At 33.7% G+C, this 19,777-nt stretch overlaps 3 protein-coding genes across 3 annotated transcripts; 1 reads left to right on the top strand and 2 right to left on the bottom strand.

The window, feature by feature from the left end:
- Nucleotides 1–3,195: 3,195 nt before the first annotated feature.
- LOC106652551 (guanine nucleotide-binding protein-like 3 homolog) lies at nt 3,196–4,984 on the bottom strand. Its single transcript, XM_014371562.2, has 5 exons — nt 4,826–4,984; nt 4,628–4,732; nt 3,862–4,539; nt 3,433–3,781; nt 3,196–3,355 (listed from the first exon to the last, which is right to left on the bottom strand). The coding sequence occupies exons 1-5, from the start codon at nt 4,842–4,844 to the stop codon at nt 3,256–3,258; spliced, it is 1,251 nt and encodes a 416-aa protein (XP_014227048.1). The 5' UTR covers nt 4,845–4,984; the 3' UTR covers nt 3,196–3,255.
- An 893-nt stretch (nt 4,985–5,877) lies between these two features.
- On the bottom strand, nt 5,878–7,634 carry LOC106652381 (guanine nucleotide-binding protein-like 3 homolog). The gene is made up of 4 exons (XM_014371309.2): nt 7,321–7,634; nt 7,149–7,250; nt 6,484–7,077; nt 5,878–6,400 (listed from the first exon to the last, which is right to left on the bottom strand). The coding sequence occupies exons 1-4, from the start codon at nt 7,328–7,330 to the stop codon at nt 5,895–5,897; spliced, it is 1,212 nt and encodes a 403-aa protein (XP_014226795.2). The 5' UTR covers nt 7,331–7,634; the 3' UTR covers nt 5,878–5,894.
- A 298-nt stretch (nt 7,635–7,932) lies between these two features.
- Nucleotides 7,933–19,630, top strand: LOC106652380 (Bardet-Biedl syndrome 1 protein). Its single transcript, XM_014371308.2, has 7 exons — nt 7,933–8,118; nt 8,980–9,250; nt 10,212–10,421; nt 12,429–12,718; nt 13,455–13,704; nt 14,909–15,088; nt 18,760–19,630. The coding sequence occupies exons 2-7, from the start codon at nt 9,089–9,091 to the stop codon at nt 19,360–19,362; spliced, it is 1,695 nt and encodes a 564-aa protein (XP_014226794.1). The 5' UTR covers nt 7,933–8,118; nt 8,980–9,088; the 3' UTR covers nt 19,363–19,630.
- Nucleotides 19,631–19,777: the final 147 nt, after the last annotated feature.

Here is a 19,777-nt window from a genome sequence, read left to right as displayed (position 1 = left end):
GATATTGAAACGTGTATTAATAAAAAATTTTTTTATCTTTTATCTGTTCAGTTCACTTTTTTAGCTAGCTTGAAATTCAAATCTGTACAGCAATCAAAATTTCCTCGTCAAATATTTTCATAACAACATACTAGTATGAACGACATTTAAATAAGCTTTTTGATGTTTAAAAGTTACTCATACCAAATATGCAATTTATCAAGCAAGCATGATACTTGGCAGTGCGTATATTCCTGTTTTGTGTGTAAGTATATATGCTTGATGCGCAAGAGCTTGCAAGCTTGTAAAGCCAACCGATGACAAAGAGCAAAAAAGTGACTATTCGTCGCTGGAGTTAGCGAGGCAACGAAAAATTTGACGTTAATGACCCTAGTTAGCGGAAAGTAAAATAAAGCGTTCTTTTCGCTTTGCAGCAAGTTTTTTGACTCATGAATAATGCAAAGAAAATCATGTGCATGATAAATGTCGAGCCGTTTGAATAATATTCATTTCGCTCCTGTGGCACGAGTTCCGATAACAATTTATAAAACAAATCTGCGTAAGACTGCAATTTTCTTTTTTTCACAATAACGAACTACGATCGAAATAATACACCGCAAAGCCAACGTATCCAGCGCTTTGATTTATTCGAGTTACTTTTGGTCGAGCAGGTCGGATCTGCTGAGCCTGGAAAAAGACGCGAGGGCACTGCGCGACGCCGTGAGGGCCAAAGAGGAGCTGTGGAATCAGGCGCTGGAGCGCGAGCAGAGCTATCGTAAAATTTTGGCTCGTCTGTCGGTCGACCTATTGACGGCGCGTCAACTGGCTGACAATCGCAGCGACGAGATTCAGGCGCTCGCGCAAAAATTAGCGGTAAAAATGTTGCACACTCCATCCGATTTATATGTTAATATCTATTACGTTTCTTCATTCGTTGCGACTGGCCTGCTAAACACGCGCACGTGTTGCAAGCCGATGGAATATGTTTGCCGTTGGCTCGACGTATACCTATATACACTTGGAAAGCGAATCAAAGCTCGGCGCGTACTTGTTTGCTATTTTTATGACTCTTTTGTCCTCCGCGACACGCACAAAGCGTACAGTATGGCTCGCGAGTTATATTGCCGAGGGCGAACGGAATGATGTTTTATCGCTTCGCTATATCAAAGGGAGATACAGGGTAAGAAGGAGTCGAAGCTCGCGGCGCAATTCGGCCATGCCCGTGTCTATGCATACGCGTTTAAAAAGGAACACTCCTGTGCGCACTATACGTACCAAGACTCTCGTACTGCTTTTTTACGCGTGCAGAGCTGCTACGCTGTAACCAGTTATATAGCGCAAGAATAAACTATGAATACTTTGTAACTTTTTTCAACTTGCCTTCCGAATAACTATGCGGAAAATCGATGAAAACTTTATGTCCATGCAATATCGGACAATTCGAAAAATGACAAGCAGATTCGTAACTTCATTTTATAATCATAAAAACGGTCCTTTGTGCTTTCATATTCTCTTATATGCGTCGTATAACATAACTTCCACGATTACGAATCTAAAAATAATTATTTTTGCGAGTGAATGAAATATTATATATTTTACTTTGTTTTGCACGACGATTAAAATTTAATGGACCGCATAATCATTAATGACTTGATGTTTTCAGGAAAGGGAACGTCTACTGAAAGCCTCGAGAAGAGAATTATCGACGCTGAAAAAAGTACCGCAAAAATCGAAAAATGTTAAAGGTATAAAAGAGTTATAATTAAGTACTAAATGAGTGCAATTTTTCGAATAATTTTCTGTATAGATAGTAACTACAAAGAACAGTTTCATGATTGTTAATACCAATATTATAAAAATGCTTACTCAAAACGAAGTTTCTTTATTCTTGAGTGAAATATTGCGTTGGTGTCTGAATTTTAAAAAAATGGCTACACTCTAAACCCAAAAGAGTAATTTTCGAATCTCAAAAGAGTAAACTGCGTTATTTACTCTTTTAAAAAGAGTAAATGACGCAGTTTACTCCTTTCACTTTAACACTAGAACTTGAAAGAGTAATCTACGCTATTTACTCTTTTAGAATTTTATGGTTTGAATGAAAAAAAACCATTTTTATTCTTTGTATTAGGTAATAATTTTTCATCGTAAAAATTGAAAAATGAGTACATTTTAAATACTTTTAAGACTAGTTTGTACGTACTATCAACTATTTCAACGTCTTAATGTTACAGAATCAGAGATTGCTTTAGCAACAAGAATCGGCACGCTACCAAGTGTTTAAAATACTTCCAACCTAATAATATGATGCTACAAGAAAATGATTCGGATTTCAAGAAAGTATTTCATTGAAAAATATTATTTGTTATTGAATTTTAATAAGTAACAAAAATTAATTCGTCATAATTATAATACTTGAATTTTTTGTATTCTGCCTTAAAATTACGAGTTATTCCAACTAATTAATCAAACTATTTCTTAATACGGCCTGCCAAATTTTAAGATGTTTTAGATTGAAAAGTACGACCATACACTTAAATATGTTCTAAACTTTAATTTTGATTCAGTTTAATTATGTTCATTGTGATATGACTCTTTAAATTTGGCAGTTTTTTTTATTATTCAAAGCCATAATTTTTGTTATTCAAAGAAGTTTCATTTTTTTATATTCTTGAATCAATAAAATTACAGTAATTTTTTAAAATCATTGTGATCGAAATTTCGAGTGAAGAAATAAAATTGATGTTTTTCAATCGATCAATTCAAGATGTTTTTTTTTTATATTCAATGACACTTTCAAGATGCAAACTTTGAAAAGTATGGAAATCGAAGATTTTATTCAGTTTTTCTCGTCTACCTGAATGATTCATGAGAGCAAAAATAATACTAAGCAGTGATTAAAGAACATCGTAAAAAAAGTATGTCCAAAGATTTTTAACATTTTTAAAAAGCTTCGATTTTAAATTTAAATTTCTAAAAGTAATCTCTACTAATAACCAATTATTACTTTGATAACTGATAAAAAAATTAAATAATTGAATTAAGTAATCAAAAGAGATTTATACATTTGAAAACCTGATTACTCATCATGATGTTATAAGTAACAGGGGGATTTCACAGGTTAATTAATTAATTCAAAATTAATTCAAAAATTTTATAGTATTCAAAAAATGATAACAATATGTCTATAATTAGTTTTAATTACAAATGTATCTCAGTTTTTTTGTAATGATGATTGTGTCCGTAAATTTTCATGTTTGTGAATTTGAATTTTTTTATTTATAAGCTGGCTGTAGTTTTTAAGTCGATATGGTATTCTGTCAAGCCAATGCATTCATTTGTTAATTTTTTCACAGCACTGGGTGGAATAGTATAATATCTGGAATACAAAAAAATATTATTAAAAATTAATACATTTCAATATATTTAAACATTACTTATATCCTATAATTATACCTTATTTTTCCCGTATACCAATCAATAAGAACACTACGTGCTGCTGCTTCCACATCTGGTAGACCTTTTTTTTTCAATTTACCCATTCTGTGGGCTTTTTTTTTGAAAAACTCTTCAGAATTAGCAAATTCTGTGATGTCATACAGTTCCATTAACTGCTGTGTTGACATTTTTTCCAATATAGCACAAGCTGGACCAAAGGGGTCTTTTATTGTTTCAATTTTCACTGTACTTTTCAGCACATTCGATAATAAGTCAGAATCTTCTTGATTTTCGAATACTATTCCAGCAGAATCTACTAAATTAACTTTTGAATGCAACTGAGCTATAAGCTTTGATTTTTTATCTCCTAACAAAAAACAATACATGATATAAAAACTATGCGTAGAGGAGTCATTAAAAGTACATAATATTACTAAAAAGTATTACCTGCAGTATTTTCAGAATGATAAGCCATAATTTGATTTAGAGAATCTTTTACACTAGATTTGCCTACATTTGGTAAACCAATAACACCAACTTGTATGCTAGTTTTATTTTTGCAAGCTTTGTTATAGTATTTATCAACAATATCCAGAAGAGATTCTGCTCCAATGCATGTACTATTGCGGGTAATTTCTTCATCACTAAATTTTTTCTTACCAAATTGTTTTGGCTTAATAGAGCTTTTAAAAGGTACAGCTTCCATACGAAGACTTTTTTTGAAATATTTTAACCATTTGCTCAGATTCTCGGGTGAGACTAGATCTGTCTTATTAATAACTATAATAAGCTGCTTATTCTTCTGAGAAATTGTTTCTTCAACTTCTAGGCATCGAGTTCCAAGAGGATCTCTAGCATCGACAATTTCTAACACCATATCTGCTTCGTCAATGACCTCTTGGAACTTTTTCAAGATGGATTTTGAGTTATTGCTTTTTTTTTCTTCTGTTGGAACCACTTCCATTGGGGTAGCCATTTCTCGCTGCATCTGTCTCTCTAACTTTCTTTCTTCTTTTTTCCTTAAAATTTCTTCTTCCTTCATTTTTTTAATTGTGGCTGCTTCTGCCAAAATACTTTCTTTGAATGGGCATGAATTAGGCACTGGAATAATTTGTTGTTTTTTTTCTGAAACAAAAAATCAAAATCAAAATATTGAACTACAAATGAGTTTCTTTGGTTACAGGTTTCATGATCAATACAACTGGCTACTTACTTGTGGGATTTTTTTTTTCCTTCCTTCTCAATTTTTTATTATGTTGAGCGACTTTTTTGATAATTTTATACCTTCTTTTGGCCGCGATTCTTTTACTTGGTTTTTCTAGGAAAAAATTATTTGTGTTAGAAAATTTCGCTTCAAGAAAATTAACATTTTGAAAGAATTAAAATCTAATTGTTTTAATCGACTACTTACTTAAACAAAACTTGGCCATGATGTTTTGCTTTAATCAATTCCTTTTAAAAAAGAATATTTACTAACAAATTATATACTCGATTTTATAATAGTGTTAATCACTTTCAGTATTTCAACTTTTCAGGTTGCAGACGTACACGAGCTGTACTGGGCCATGTGCGTGCTGCCGGCTGCGTTGAGCGCTTGAGCTTCGACAAATGCCCGCCAGCGTCGCACGATGGATTAATCTGTTTTATCGTTCGGTATAGCGTAGCAAACGCAGCGAGAAATTCAAATAGAAAATAGAAAAAATTTTAAATTAAGTAAAAATATTGATTTTAATACAAGTGTATGTGAATCAAGTATTTACTCAAAGAATAACCATTATTTTTTTTACTTTCACATGAAATGTCTAAAATGATGGCAATTAGTTATAGTGAAAAACCAATAATTTATAGTAAATTTTTGATAAGTATTCAACAATCAAAGATTAATTTATTACATTCAATATTTTCAATACTCTAATAGTACTGTTCAAAATTGATTACAATTATTGTGAATACATCTAATAAAATTTCTTAATTTATCTATTTCTATTTAATAAATGAAACTTTAGTATTTATAACGTCCACTATCATAAAAAAATGTCCTTTTCGTCTATACTTGTGATGAAGAAATTAATTATCACTTTTGTGATTTTTTTCAATTTCAATTTCATGAAGATTATGTCTGTAGAATTGTATAAATAATAATGAGCACATTGTATTTTGAAGTGTTACAGTGTAAGATAAAGAAGAGGATCTATTGACAGCTACACTGCTTCATAATTTCCAATCGATGCAGTAAATGACACAAATATTTTATATTTTTTGTTGTAATTTTATTAATATTTATATTTATAGATATATTTGATTGGATAATAGAAAAATTTTGTGATAAAAGAAGGAAAAAATTTAATAAAACATAGTAGCTATTACCACATTTAATCAACAAGTACTACATAAATTATATTATTTACAAAATAATATTTTTTTTAAAACAAGATTATGTACAAAAAAAAATTTAACCCGCATTTTATTTAAATACAAAACTATGAAATATCCATTACATTACTGCCTATTCCTGAAATGCTGTCTAATACAATTTTTTCACTATCTTCAAACATTTCAATATTGAACTCTTCTTTGGATGTAGTCAGAATTGTAGCTGATACATGCGAGTCTTTGTCTTCAGGAGGTGTAGAACAATACTTGATTTTACCTGAATTCCAATCAGTCAGAATACTGCGTGCTGCAGCTGCAATGTCAGGGACACCTCCCTTCTTCAATTTACCCATATTCATGGCTTTTTTTGCAAGGAATTCATCTGGACTTTTGAATTCATCAATTTTATAAAGTTCCATTAATAGAGGTAATGATACTTTTTGTAAAACCACACTGGCAGGGGTAATTGGGTCTTCCAGGGTATCTATCGTTACTGCATTTTTCAATGCTGTAGTTGCATCGTTGGAGTCATTGCTTTCAAATGCTGTTCCAGGACAATCTAATAATTTTATTTTAGAGTCAGGTTGAACAATTTGCATTGACTTTGTAACTCCTAAAAAGTAATTTACATATGTATAATGTATCTACTGTAAGAATTATTTAGAAAGACTTTATAAAAATACTACAATATATTACCGTGGGCATTTCCAGTATTGTAAGCCTTACTTTTTCTAAGTGAATTTAAAACACTAGATTTTCCAACATTGGGCAGACCAACAACACCTACACGAATACAGGCTTTAGTATCGCCAGCATTATGACAGTAATTTTCAAGCAGATGCAGAAGTAATTCTGCTCCAAAACAAGTGCTACTTTGTAAAGTTTCTTGGCGTATATTTCCTTGTTTTTTTTTACCAAGTTTTCGTGAGTGACTATGAGTAGAACTCTTGAAGGGTACAGTTGGAAGATTTTTTTTAAAATATTTCAACCAACTGGTTAAATTTTCTCTAGAGATTAGATCTGCTTTATTTATAACGACAACAAGTCGCTTATTCATTTGTGCAACTACCTCTTCCACTTGGGAACATCGAGTTCCTAGAGGATCTCTAGCATCTACTACTTCTAGCACTACATCTGCTTCTTCAACCACTTTTTTAAACTCTTTAATGAAGGGTTGAGTATGTTTTAATTTTTGTACCATCGTTGGAGAACAATTTATAGCTGCTTCTTCTAAAATACTTGCTCTGAATGGACATGATTTGGGCACTTGACATAATTCTTTAATTTTTTCTGAAAGAAGCCATCAAATTAATAAAATAAAATTTGATCTCGTGATTAATTTTATCAACATATGAACTCACTAAAAGATATTTTTTTGTCTTTCGCTTTGAATTTCTTATGCTGGGCACTTTTTTGAATCATTTCTTCCACTTGGTCATTTTGAAATTTTTTACTCGATTTTTCTAGAAAAATTATTATTTGTGAAAAATGTCAATGGTAAAAATGAATTGAAACCCATGAAAGGTTACTTACTCCTTGCCATTTTGATTATTTTCAATAAAAATTTTAAAGTTATCTTACACTAAAATAATTCGTAGTTTTAAAAAAGCTTTGACTTAACACACGTGTTTTTTCCCCGCGTGTAACTAGTTATGAGGTTGTCATTTTTAGTGCGCAGAGTTCACGTTTAGCAGCGCTGCTCATAAAAAATTTGACTGCAAAGTGCAAGCTGCAATAAGCAATCTTGTTACAGTAAACGTATGTAAGTAACTTAGAGCTTTGTTCAATTAAAAAAATTAATAAGTACAGATGAATCACAGATTTTTTTCAGACGAATCACCATGTGTCTTAACCCTGTAAAGCTGCGTCAAATGGTTTGGAAATATACAAATGAAAGGAAACAATCAATATATTAAAAGAAGTTTAAAATAATTTGAAAAAGATGAATGTTTTTACATAATTCTGATCATTAATACAAATACACTATTTAGAAAAAATTAAAACTTTTAAAAACGTCGATTTTTTAAATAATTTGTTTGTCCTCCGACAACTGGATATATTGTAGAATTTCCTTTAACCATGGTGCAGTTTCTTTGGAAACTAATTCACAAACATTTCAAATCAGCCACAACAGTTACATGACTGTGTGCATGTATAACATATTTTAAGTACTTAGACATTTTTTGGTATTTTGTTATTGATAAATTTACAATGTTACACTAATGTAGAAATGTAACAATTTCTTCATAAAAATAGCTATGATGGATCAAAATATTACTTTTCTACTAAACCGTGTGCAGTACATATATTACCGATTTGGATGAGCTTTTGGTATGTTTTATATTAAATAGAAAAATAGTCCTAAAGCCAAGATTCTAGATACTAATATCGTTTGTACGCGCCACACTCCGTATAGACGTCTTTTTATATTTTTTTATCGATTCTAGAGCCGTTTTTGACTTACAAAATTTAGATAAATTTATGAAGGTATACATTTCAATTATGCTAACTTTTGGTGTTTCAAAGCTTGAGAAAGAATTATTTAAAAATTTTAAAATTTATTCCCGGTGATTTGAACCGATATTCAAATTGGCAATTCATTTTCTTATTTATCGCATTGAACAACACGAACTCAATTTTTTTAAGAACTTTTAAAGCAAAAAACCCTTTTACAATGAAAATTATATTTTTAGGATGACTGAATCTCTAAGCATCTAAAAATATCTGAAAAATTCCCAGAAATGTGCCTTTATGAATTTATTCAAATTTTTTTAGATGCTTCAGGAATTCAGTTATTCAAGTAAATCGCATCCTTAATGTACATTTAAATTTATATCGAGTTATAGGAGCGGGTCAAACTTTTTAGTATCCGCGACTACTTGAGAAAAATTACTTATAAAGAAACAACTGTGCATAGCGTTAAACATTTTTCTACAGTTACTGTTGGATAGCAATAAACATACACTTGATCAAAAAAACGAATTTTTTTTAAAGCATTAAATCTGTAAAACTTAAATGGTCAAAATTTTGGCTCGACATGAACTTATAGAACTCAGTTACGCCTTTGTTGTCTTACAGCATTGTAAAAACGAACACACGTGTTTGGAAATGTACAAAGAGCCTATTTTAGTTCTTCAAGTTAAATTAAAAGTTTTTTCAAAAGAAATCATTAAGGTGTATTTCAATTTGCAGGCGGTAAAAAACTGGATGGATTGGCAAAAAAGATTAAACACTTTAAAAGTGCCACTATAAATTTTCTATGAAAAAATAACATCGAAGAAGGAATTGAAAAAAGGGCAAAATGTCCAAAGAACTGGAAGGAAAATTTTTTGAGTTTCTTCATAAACCGCAAATTGAGTCTAACATTTTTTCAAGTGGCATAGATTTTTCAGATTTTGATGAAACAGGAAATTGTACAATCGTGATAGCTTCTTCTGCTCCTTATTCAGAAAGTTATTCTAAGGTGAGCTTGTTAATATATGTGGCATTTCACGTCAACTCTCTCAGTGCCGCGCGGCACGGCAGAATTAAGTCAAATCACTAAATTTGTGAATCGCTGTAAAAGTACTAAAATGCACCTAGAGAAAAAAATGAACCCATGATTTCGATGGAAAATCGCCTCAGCTTTCCGATGGTGAGGTCAGGTTTTCCGAAATTTTCCGCTTTACCCGGGAAAATCGCTGGGAAAACTTTAAAGTCGATTATCTCGAAAACTTCATTTTTAACATTTTTTTAAATAGTCTAGATCGAAAGATCAGGAAATTTTCCATCGATATAGACCTTTTCCAGAGAGGCGTTTTTTGATTTTAGCGAGATATAGCGAGAGAAAGAAGAAAAAACGTGGTTTTTTCGCGCGCGCTTGTCGGGCGCTACCAACTGAACAAAACACTACGTTTTTTCTTCTTTCTCTCGCTATATCTCGCTAAAATCAATAAACGCCTCTCTGAAAAAGGTCTATATCGATGGAAAATTTCCTGATCTTTCGATCTAGACTATTTAAAAAAATCTTAAAAATAAAGTTTTCGAGATAATCGACTTTAAAGTTTTCCCAGCGATTTTCCCGGGTAAAGCGGAAAATTTCGGAAAACCTGACCTCACCATCGGAAAGCTGAGGCGATTTTCCATCGAAATCATGGGTTTGTTTTTTTCTCTAGGTGCATTTTAGTACTTTTACAGCGATTCACAAATTTAGTGATTTGACTTAATTCTGCCGTGCCGCGCGGCACTGGGAGAGTTGACGTGAAATGCCACATATGTACTAATAATTGATTTCTTGGTGATAAATTATACAATAATAGCCAAACTTTCAGCGCGATTCTTATGATTTGTGTGTTTTTAAATTTTGCTATTTCCATGCATTTTTAATATACTTCTAATTTTTAAACATACAAAGGAAAATATTTCAATCATAAATGAATCTTCAGTTTCATGTATTAAAGAATTTCAAGTACGTTTCGGAGTACTTGACAAATGGTTCACCATGCGGAATAATGAGTTTCATTACGGAAACTCATCAAAATAGTTCTTTAGCGCTTGCTGTTGGAACTCCTTGTCATTTATACATATACAAAAATATGAAGCCGTATTTCAAGTTTAGTTTGCATCCAACTTCATTGCAATCAACAGTTAATAATGTAAGTTGATAATTTATTAATTCACAAATAATTCTAGGATATGTGAAAAAGACTTAAATATGATAATGATTATAAACTTAGAAATTGAATTTTTCATTTCTATCATGGAACTTTAATCTAAAAATCGCACCTCATTTTTGAGGGTATTTATGAACCCTGAAACCCACAATATTTTATTCCTGTTATCTACCAATACCCCGTTCGAGGCTTTGATAACTTCATGCCTGCTTTCCTGCTTTCTGTGTGAAGGAAGTTAACATCGATTATTGAGTTATATAACAGCTACAGTGAGAAGCTCGTAATTGCGACTCTCTGCGGACGTTGAAATGATGTTAACAACGTATTCAATTGTAACGATCGTTCGATAAACGTATGATGTCAGCACGCGCGGATGTATTATAGAGGAATTATCCCCTGTTAACTCACGAACTGCATTCACGAGTTCAGATCTGTTTTGGCTATCGTTGAATATTAGCATCTCGCTGCGACACTTGGGAGACCCGTGCTTTGACGAAGCCGATTCGAGAGATACCCGACCCGTGTCATCCTTGCGATTTGGAATTGTTGTACAGCGATGCGATCAGACAACATATTTGGACAGCAGTCCTTCGTCTAGCTTCTAAGTACCAACTCTGTTACTGCTACGCGACTCGCGGTCAGGACAACTTCATTGTATCAATATTTATGATTATTATCCAACAAAAATTATGTTATCTAACAAATTAAAAAAAAAGGTCGCATTTTTCTGCCTGGACTCAATTTAAGTGGGACTTTCAACTTCAAAATTACGTCAATGTTCCAAAAATCGGTATTAATGGGAAAACTCAATGTCAGTACCTAAAGAAACAAATAAACTAATGATCTCAGTTTGAATTTTTTGTCAGATGATCTTGTATAATAAGTTACGTATCTCATCAGAGTTTTCATGACTTTTTCATTACCCCTCAAAGGGTTGAACGAAAAATTTTTGATGAAATTTTCACAGAATAATCCGGAGATCATACATGTGCTTTTCAGAAATATAGTTATTTATGCAACAAGTGCCCAACAGGCGTTTTTGGGTACGAGTGCGCGGAAAAGTTTGGGGTTTTTTCGCACACTGTGCGCAAAAAGCTGGGCACGCGTCGCATACTAGTATATTTTGTAACAAGTGCGCGAAGCAGTTGACTCACCCAGGAGTTGTTTTCACCCGAGCGTAGCGAGGGTGCAAAGACTCCTGGGTGAGTCAACTTCCTCGCGGACTAGTTGCAAACGATATTTTTTAACTCTGCTTGCGAGAAACTAGGGTTTTCTGACGCTTTAAGGTTAGAAAACCCGTGTTTCGCGCACGCAGTGTTAAAAAAAATTTTATGCAATAGTATGACGAAAAATTTATTTTTATCACAGCGTGCGGGAAATAAAAACTTCCCGCAACTCGTGATAAAAAATAGTCATTGTCAGCCTCGCTCATCACTGCGCTCGGGCGACAAACTGAGACTCGTGCGAGAATCACCCACTTCGCGCACGAGTGACGTAATGTACTATTTTTCGCACATTTTTTAGTGCGCAAAAAGCGTTTTTGGACACTTGTGTGCGGTAAAATGCCTCATTTAAATGAACGTATTTTTCGCCTACAATTGCATAAAATTTTGTATGCAACACGTGCCCAGCTTGGGGGCACACCCACTCGTGCCGGCATGGTCGACACTCTTGTCTTTTTCCGCATTTTCGTGCCCAAAACGCCTTTTGGGCACTTGTTGCGTAAATAACTATTGTTCTACTAATATTTCGAATGAGCGAAAAAAATCTATCATACGAAACAATACTACTACTCCTTCCCCCCTTTACTGTCTGACGACGGATCTAATTAAATGCCCGATTTCCCAGGGTCCCTGGTGGAAGAGTGGACTTTTCCCACGTCCGTCAAACCTCTCTCTCCTTAAGTGGCATTATAATACCTTATCATAGCCATAGCTCGACAAGTCACAACATGCATTAAACAAACATGTAATATCATTTTCTCCGCAGCTTGATCACAAATTTGTTGAAGAAGATGGCATTACCAAAAATTCAGTCAATGATTCAACACACATATTTCTCAGGGATACAGCAAAAGAAAGTTGTACCCAACTACCTGATACGGGTAAACTTTTTAGTAAAAAAAGCTTTTTCATTAGTAGTTCAAATAAAACGCATAAAATAAAAAAAGATGTAATAACTTGCTTGAATAAAGTAAATAAAAATTCCTGGAGTCAAAACGCTCTTAGTTATCTAGTTATCGGAACTCAGCAAGGAGAAATTTACATTGTTGATAGTCAGTAAGTAATTTAAAAAATTTATACCACTAATATATTTGTTATGCCAGACTGGAACTTTCTATTTGGGATGAAAGTTTTACCACGAGTTTTCTTTAGGTAATGCTAATAGATTTCACGTGAAGATTAACGTAAATAATTAAAATGTAATAAAAATGAAATTTTCTGGTTCCATTGGGTATATTTTCTGATTGTTTTTGAAGTTTTTCAATTGTTTTTAAAGATTAGGCTTGAACCGGCAACATCTTATAATGGTAATCCACATTTTCAGCTAATTTATTAAAAAATAGTGTATTATGGTACGCGTGACAGAATGTGCTACTTGAGTCTCAAATATCGTATCACTGTGCTAAGTTCACGTTTAATCCCCTTTGCCAAGATATAAGTTGCTTATACAGGTTGACGCATCAGCGTAACGATGCAATAACAGGGATTCGAACCACGTAGTCCTATAAATCAGCATCATGCTAACTTGAACCATCACTTGTTTCGTGGAGTACAAAAATTGGGCTGAGTTTAAATCTAACTCTCATTTACACGTTCACCAACTTTAAATTGAAAATGTCGAAAAAATATTAATTTATAAAATCTATTAAAAAATGCCCATAACTAATCAATATTTTATACTACATTTTTTATTTAAAATCAGAAAATTCTGTTGGCGAAAGATTTTTTGGGAAATTGTTGTTATTTTGAAAAAGTGATCCTACGTTGTTAACATAAAATTATTTATTTTTAGGTCTTTTTTTACTATTGAAAAATACAAAACTTCTTCTGCGCTGATGGCTATAGAACCTTTGGGGCAGTGGTTGAGAGGGGGACTTTTAGTGACTGCCTGCAGAAATCGAAAAATTGGCTGCTTTTATAGAAAAAAAAAGTTTATCATGTGGGAACGGTCAATTTCACCTGTCGTTGTTATGAGTGCAATTAACCACACAGGTGTTGTTGTTGCTACAATGGATAAAACAATCTCATTCTTTTCAAAGCAGGTAACTTATTCTTTTAAATATTTTCATTAATATAATTTTTATGGGTTATACTTATAAAGTATAAAAAGACCATTGCTTGGTAAGACATTAAGTTTCAAAATAAGCTAATAGTATTTCGCAAAGCAAAATTTTAACGCTATTCTAAGATAATTATCATAAGTATCTTTTACAGCACTTGCCTTTGGCTCGTGCCAAGCCCTCGTTTCGCAGAAAAAGCGCGTCCACATCCGTTGCATAAAGTTCTATTACATACTCCCATTAGTATACTTGAAACGGTACTAGTTATACTTCAAGCGGTAGATTTGTTCCAATATTTTTGCGGGTTCTATTCCATCTCTCAGGAAAACCTTTCCCAACCTTTCCACTTAAAAACCAAAGAAGATCCAAACTATCTGTAAATTTGTCGAATAAGAAATTAATAAGGCGAAAAGTAGTTGGCAAAAATATATTTTATTGCAGAAGACAAGAACAATTTTATGTGTTTGCTCGTCGAAGGTAATCTGGAGAAACAACTTAAAACTAGAAAAAATCAGATAAAAGGCAAAACAACTGGTTGCTTAGTAACCTGTATTTGAAGATCCTCCCGTAGCCTATCGAAATACAAAAGTCTCTGTAGCCAAGCGAGCGTAATTTGTCATCAAACAAATTACCCCGCGTGTTCCTTTTGATGCATCAGCGTTGAACATCAGCGCTCACCGACATCGCTCACGACTCGGCAGCACGACTGACGAGAAACGTAAAAATCAAATAAATTGGCAATCGGGAACAATATCCTACAAAGTTTTATCAGTCAAGACGTAGACATTTTGCTGGTGTCAGAGACTAAATTCAAAAAAATCACAACTCCCTACAAAACTATAATTTCGTACCACCAATCATGCAGTTTGTATTGGTACCATTATAGGATTTTAAAATTTTAATAGAGAAAGGAAAAGGACTTCTAGCAAAAATTGAATAGCAATTCTTTTTTGTTTAAAGATTTAGGCCAACTCTGTAAAAACTAATTTTTCTAAAGCCTGATAAAACTTGTCAGATTTACAAATTACCGATGTATCTTTTGAAATAATTCAATTCGTTTCTTAAATGTGTTTTCAGTTTTGGAAAAGTTGATATTTGTTGTTAATTTTAACAGAAAATAATAAGATTTATATAATTACTACCATGTCATGTATGAATCAGCTAAATAAAATTTCGCCTGTTGCAGGGGAAAAAATTGTGGAAGTTTATTGTTCAAAGCTATGTTTTAGATTTAATGGGCTTTCAAATGCCCCAAACCGGTGCATTTTTATTTGCCTTTAGTATGGCCAATTTTGGAATTTATGTTTATGATCAAAAACAGCAGTTGGATTTTATGAGAGTCTCAGACACAGTATCATGCTTTAAGGTAAAATTAAATTTATAGTTATTAATTATAGATATCCAATTTATTATAACAATGATGAAATTAAATTGTGGTTCAAATGCAATCGATAAATGTAAAGTTAACACAATATTATGGAATCACGTTTGAAGATGAGTAGGTATTATAATTGCAAAAATATACCATGGACGGATTATTTCGCACTAAGGCCCCCTTTAGAAAATCAATAAAAATTAGTCTCACGCCATTAATGTGTTAATATTTCACATTTCCATAGACTGAAACACTCGTATTTGCGTGCCACTATGGTACTTCACGATACAAGTGCCATAAGTAACACTTTTTGGCACAGCGTAGTTTAGGGTCCGAGCGCAGCGAGGGTCCTAATAGCTGGGCCGAAAAGTGTCCCCATGGCACAAGTATCGTACAACATTTTATAGCACTGTGCTAAGTTCACATTTATGTCCCGTTTTCCGAGCCATGAGTCGCACTTTCTGGTAGCGCAAAGTGAGGTTAGCGCACGAGCGTATGCGAGTGTGATGCGAACGCAGTGGTGCCAGAATGTGCGACTTATGCCACACAGTGCTATAATAGTACTTTATGCAACGGGTACGGATATACTTTTTCAGCGAAACGAGGGGTTGCAGCACGAGCCGAAGGCGAGGGCTGTAACGAGTTTCGTTGGAAAAGCATATCCGTATCAGTTGCATACAATATTTTATGGTACAAAAGCCTAAAAGTAGCGGCGAAGTTGCGATTTTTAGGTTAGCGTGCCATAAAAGTTCTTTTCATCACAGAGTGCGGGAAGTGCTATTTCCTGTACGCTGATTCCCGAGCAGTATCGTAATATCAATACAGCTCGGAATTACACACTTCCCTCACGGCAGACCGTGCGGAAAATAAAAACTTCCCGCAACTCGTGATAAAAAATAGTATACGTCACTCGTGCGCATGGTGCTTCACGCATGAGTGACGTAATGTACTATATTATAGCACGCTGATGAACGATTAATCATAGCGCTTATAAACTGTGCGACGAGAATTTGACCAGGATCTCGTCTCTCTTTAGGCAAGTTGCGCTTGCTCCAAGTCGTATCTTTATTTTTGACAAGCCCGCTGCAGCCCTGTCGCAAGTACGATATTGCAACGAGTGCATTGTAAGCAACTAAGCTATGTGAGCCCAGCGATCCAAAGCTGTGAATGTGGGCCAGAGTAACAACCGGAGCAACTGTTGCAAGTGTAAGTTTCTGTTTCGATCTTCTCTCTTTCTCTCAATAAATTGCGACTCGCATTCCCCGGATCTGAGCGAACTCGCGCGTGCCTTGGTATTACACTCTTTTGCCGTCCAGAGTACGGCTGTGTTCAATCTTGCGATTAATTACTTAATAATAATCATTTATGCAATGGTATGACGAAAAATGCCCTTTTTCGCACATTTTTTAGTACGCAAAAAGCGTTTTTGGATACCGATGTGCGGTAAAATGCCTCATTTTGGATACTGGTAAGCGATAAAATGCCTCGTTCAAAATGAAAGTAATATTTGCTTACTATTGCATAAAATTTTGTATGCAACACGTGCCCACGGGCTATTTGTTAAATAATACCCGAACATTTATTTTAATCTAACTGCACCAAAATCTGAGATACACGTTTAAGGTTTGACACAAGACTTTTATTATAGAGTTTGCACATATAAAATGGATATTATATTTTTCGTTACACTATTAGTTATAATGTACCACGCGATTGGCTCAGCTGTAGCTCAATTACAAAAAGCTAGGATAAGGTGTTAGCGCGTGAAGACTGCAAGATGTTAGTGCGTCTGTCTGCGAGAGCTGAGAGCCGACCACCCGAGATTACAAAGATGAGCGCTATATATAATAATTGTTGAATCCCGAATTACAGTGGGGCGATATTGGAAGATTACCCGAATTCGCGTAAGCTATCCCGTGACTAGCGCGTGGTATGATAACCCATAAATTACATCATTCTTTTATTACCCCTTTTAATGACGTTATATCGAAAAACTCGAGGTCGAGAAACAGCGTATGACGAGACTCGATTTTTTGGATATAACACCAGCTTTTTGCACACAGTGTGCGCAACCCTTTTTCTTCTTTCCCCTTGCTTTTTATTGCGCATTCATAATTTACCATGAATTATTGTAACTTTTACCGTTACAACTGTTCCCAGTTGAAAAAAATTGCGTGGATATCCACGTGGATTATCCACGCTGATTCCACGTGGATCATACAGGGATTCCTTGAGGATGGGACATTGATTCCACGTGGATCGAACATGGATCATATAAAGAGTCCACGTACGTAAACCACGGGGATTTGCACGGAAATCCTCGTTGATTTCCGATCGATCCACTGGTATTTGCGCGGAAATCCTCGTTGATTTTCGATCGATCCCCGGGGATTTTCGCGCAAATCCTCGTTGATTTTCGATCGATCCACGGGGATTGCGCGGAAATATCCTCGTTGATTTTCGATCGATCCCCGGGGATTTTCGCGCAAATCCTCGTTGATTTTCGATCGATCCACGGGGATTGCGCGGAAATCCTCGTTGATTTTCGATCGATCCACGGGGATTTTTGCGCAAATCCTCGTTGATTTTCGAGCGCGTGCCCGCGAACAAGTTCCACATCCACGAGGATTGAAAAAAAATCAGCGTGGATAAGTCGAAAATCCGTGGTGATTCGCCGCGAATCCTCGCGGATGTTTTGAGCGCGTGCTCGCGAACAAGTTCCACATCCACGAGGATTGAAAAAAAATCAGCGTGGATCAGTAGAATATCCGTGGTGATTGCATTTTTTTCAGCCCATGATCGATCCACGAGGAATCCCTGTATGATCCACGTGGAATCCCTGTACGATCCACATGGAATCCCTGTATGGTCCACGAGGATTACTAATCCTCGTGGATTTCCACGTGGATATCCATGCAATTTTTTTCAACTGGGTTGACGCCGAAAATGTCACAACTCTAAAGAATTAATATAGAATAAGAGTTTTTAAATCTTATTTTAAGATTTTCGGTTACTCAGCTAATTTTAGGATTTCGTAGAAAAATAATATTATAAAATAGTGTGATATAGTTTTTTAAGCAAAATCATTACAGCACTCACCATGATTGACTCATGCTTTAATTCCTGTTCGGTTTGATAAAAACTATAACTGCACCATTTGAAAAATGTACTAATTTTTAATAAGAGTGATGGTTTTTTGATTTTCAAGTCAGAGTGAATGAGCTATCGTTTATTATTATCAAATCAAAACGAGCGATTTTGAAAAATTTTAACAGGTGATAACAATATGCGGTGAGGTGGAAAAACTATCAACGCTTCGAAGCCCAAAGTTTTAATTGAATTATTAATTTATTATTTCGCAACAAAGTTAATAAACATTTTTAATAAGATTTGTTTTTTGTTCTATTCAATGATCCACTTTCTCCAAATACTTGGTATTCTCAAATGTATGCTCGACTGTATATTCGATATGTAACTATATCCGTAAGCACCAAGCACACCACTATTTTTGGTATTTTTATAAATTGAAATGGAATATGGAGTCTTTATTATTTTTTTCAAGTTCCATGTCATAGAATTTGACGTATAATATTATAATTTTAAATGATCATATGAATATTTATTTTATTTTAAATAAACTGTAAATGTATCTATTTTTTCAGGTTAAATCGATTTGTAATAATGATATTATCATGGTAATGTTAGCGAAAAATGGAAATTTGCATATTAAATCACTACGTGAGCTGCTAAAGCTGTTTCAATCAGGATCATGTAACCATCAAAGTTATGATAATATCGAACCCAAATTTTTATTGACTAAAAAATCTCAAATTTACATGGAGCAGACTATTAAAGAAAGATCTGATCCTAAACTGGTGTATATGATATTTCAACGTAGTTTTTTGAGATTAAGATTATGCGCAAGCATGAGTATGAAACACGTTACCTCTAATATGCGAAAACTTCAAGATCGATTTTGTCAGTTAAATGTGTCGTTTCAAGGTTTAGGAAAAAAATTTATGCTGAATATTTCAGCTCCACTTTTAAAAAATACTTGTCAAGAAAGTCTCTTTATTATTCTAAGGTCTGAAAATTTAATTACGAAAAAAAAAATAATTAATTTGCCCACTTCAATTTTACACCTTAACGTGCCTTTTGAGTTTGAAAATGATTCAAAAAGTAGTAGGAAAATTCAAATTTTACTTTGCAAATTCAATTCGATTAATCCTGTTTGTTCAACAGATATTGTAATAGGAAGAGAATGAACTGAATCATTCGTAGTGAGATATTTAATTAATCTAACAACATCGAAGATCCCGAATAGAGTGATTTAATTGGTACCGTTAAAATGAAAGCATTCAGTCAAAGACACGTGAAATAAACGTTTGGTTGGACACACGATTGAAAATGTTGAATCTTCGGTTGAAAATTCTAGAGTGGTGTTTCCGCTTCGACTGTATTTTTTCAAATATTAAGAACCTAAATAAAAACTCTTTGTAATTTTATTTGAACTACCACTAGTTTAATATTTATGTAATAACTTTGTAACACCGCTAAAAAGAAAAAATATGAACTTACTCAAATATTTTTTTATTTTAAATTTGTTATGGAATATTAATTTAGATAGGAAAAACGCGTCACAAAAAGATTCATTGTTGTGAAATTTTGCAAGCAATTTAA

The sequence above is a fragment of the Trichogramma pretiosum genome, unplaced genomic scaffold (assembly GCF_000599845.2).
Source record: "Trichogramma pretiosum strain Unisexual culture from Peru unplaced genomic scaffold, Tpre_2.0 scaffold32, whole genome shotgun sequence".
Lineage (NCBI taxonomy): Eukaryota > Metazoa > Arthropoda > Insecta > Hymenoptera > Trichogrammatidae > Trichogramma > Trichogramma pretiosum.
The sequence above is the reverse complement of the archived record's forward strand: the minus strand, read 5'-3'. Positions and strand labels throughout refer to the sequence as shown.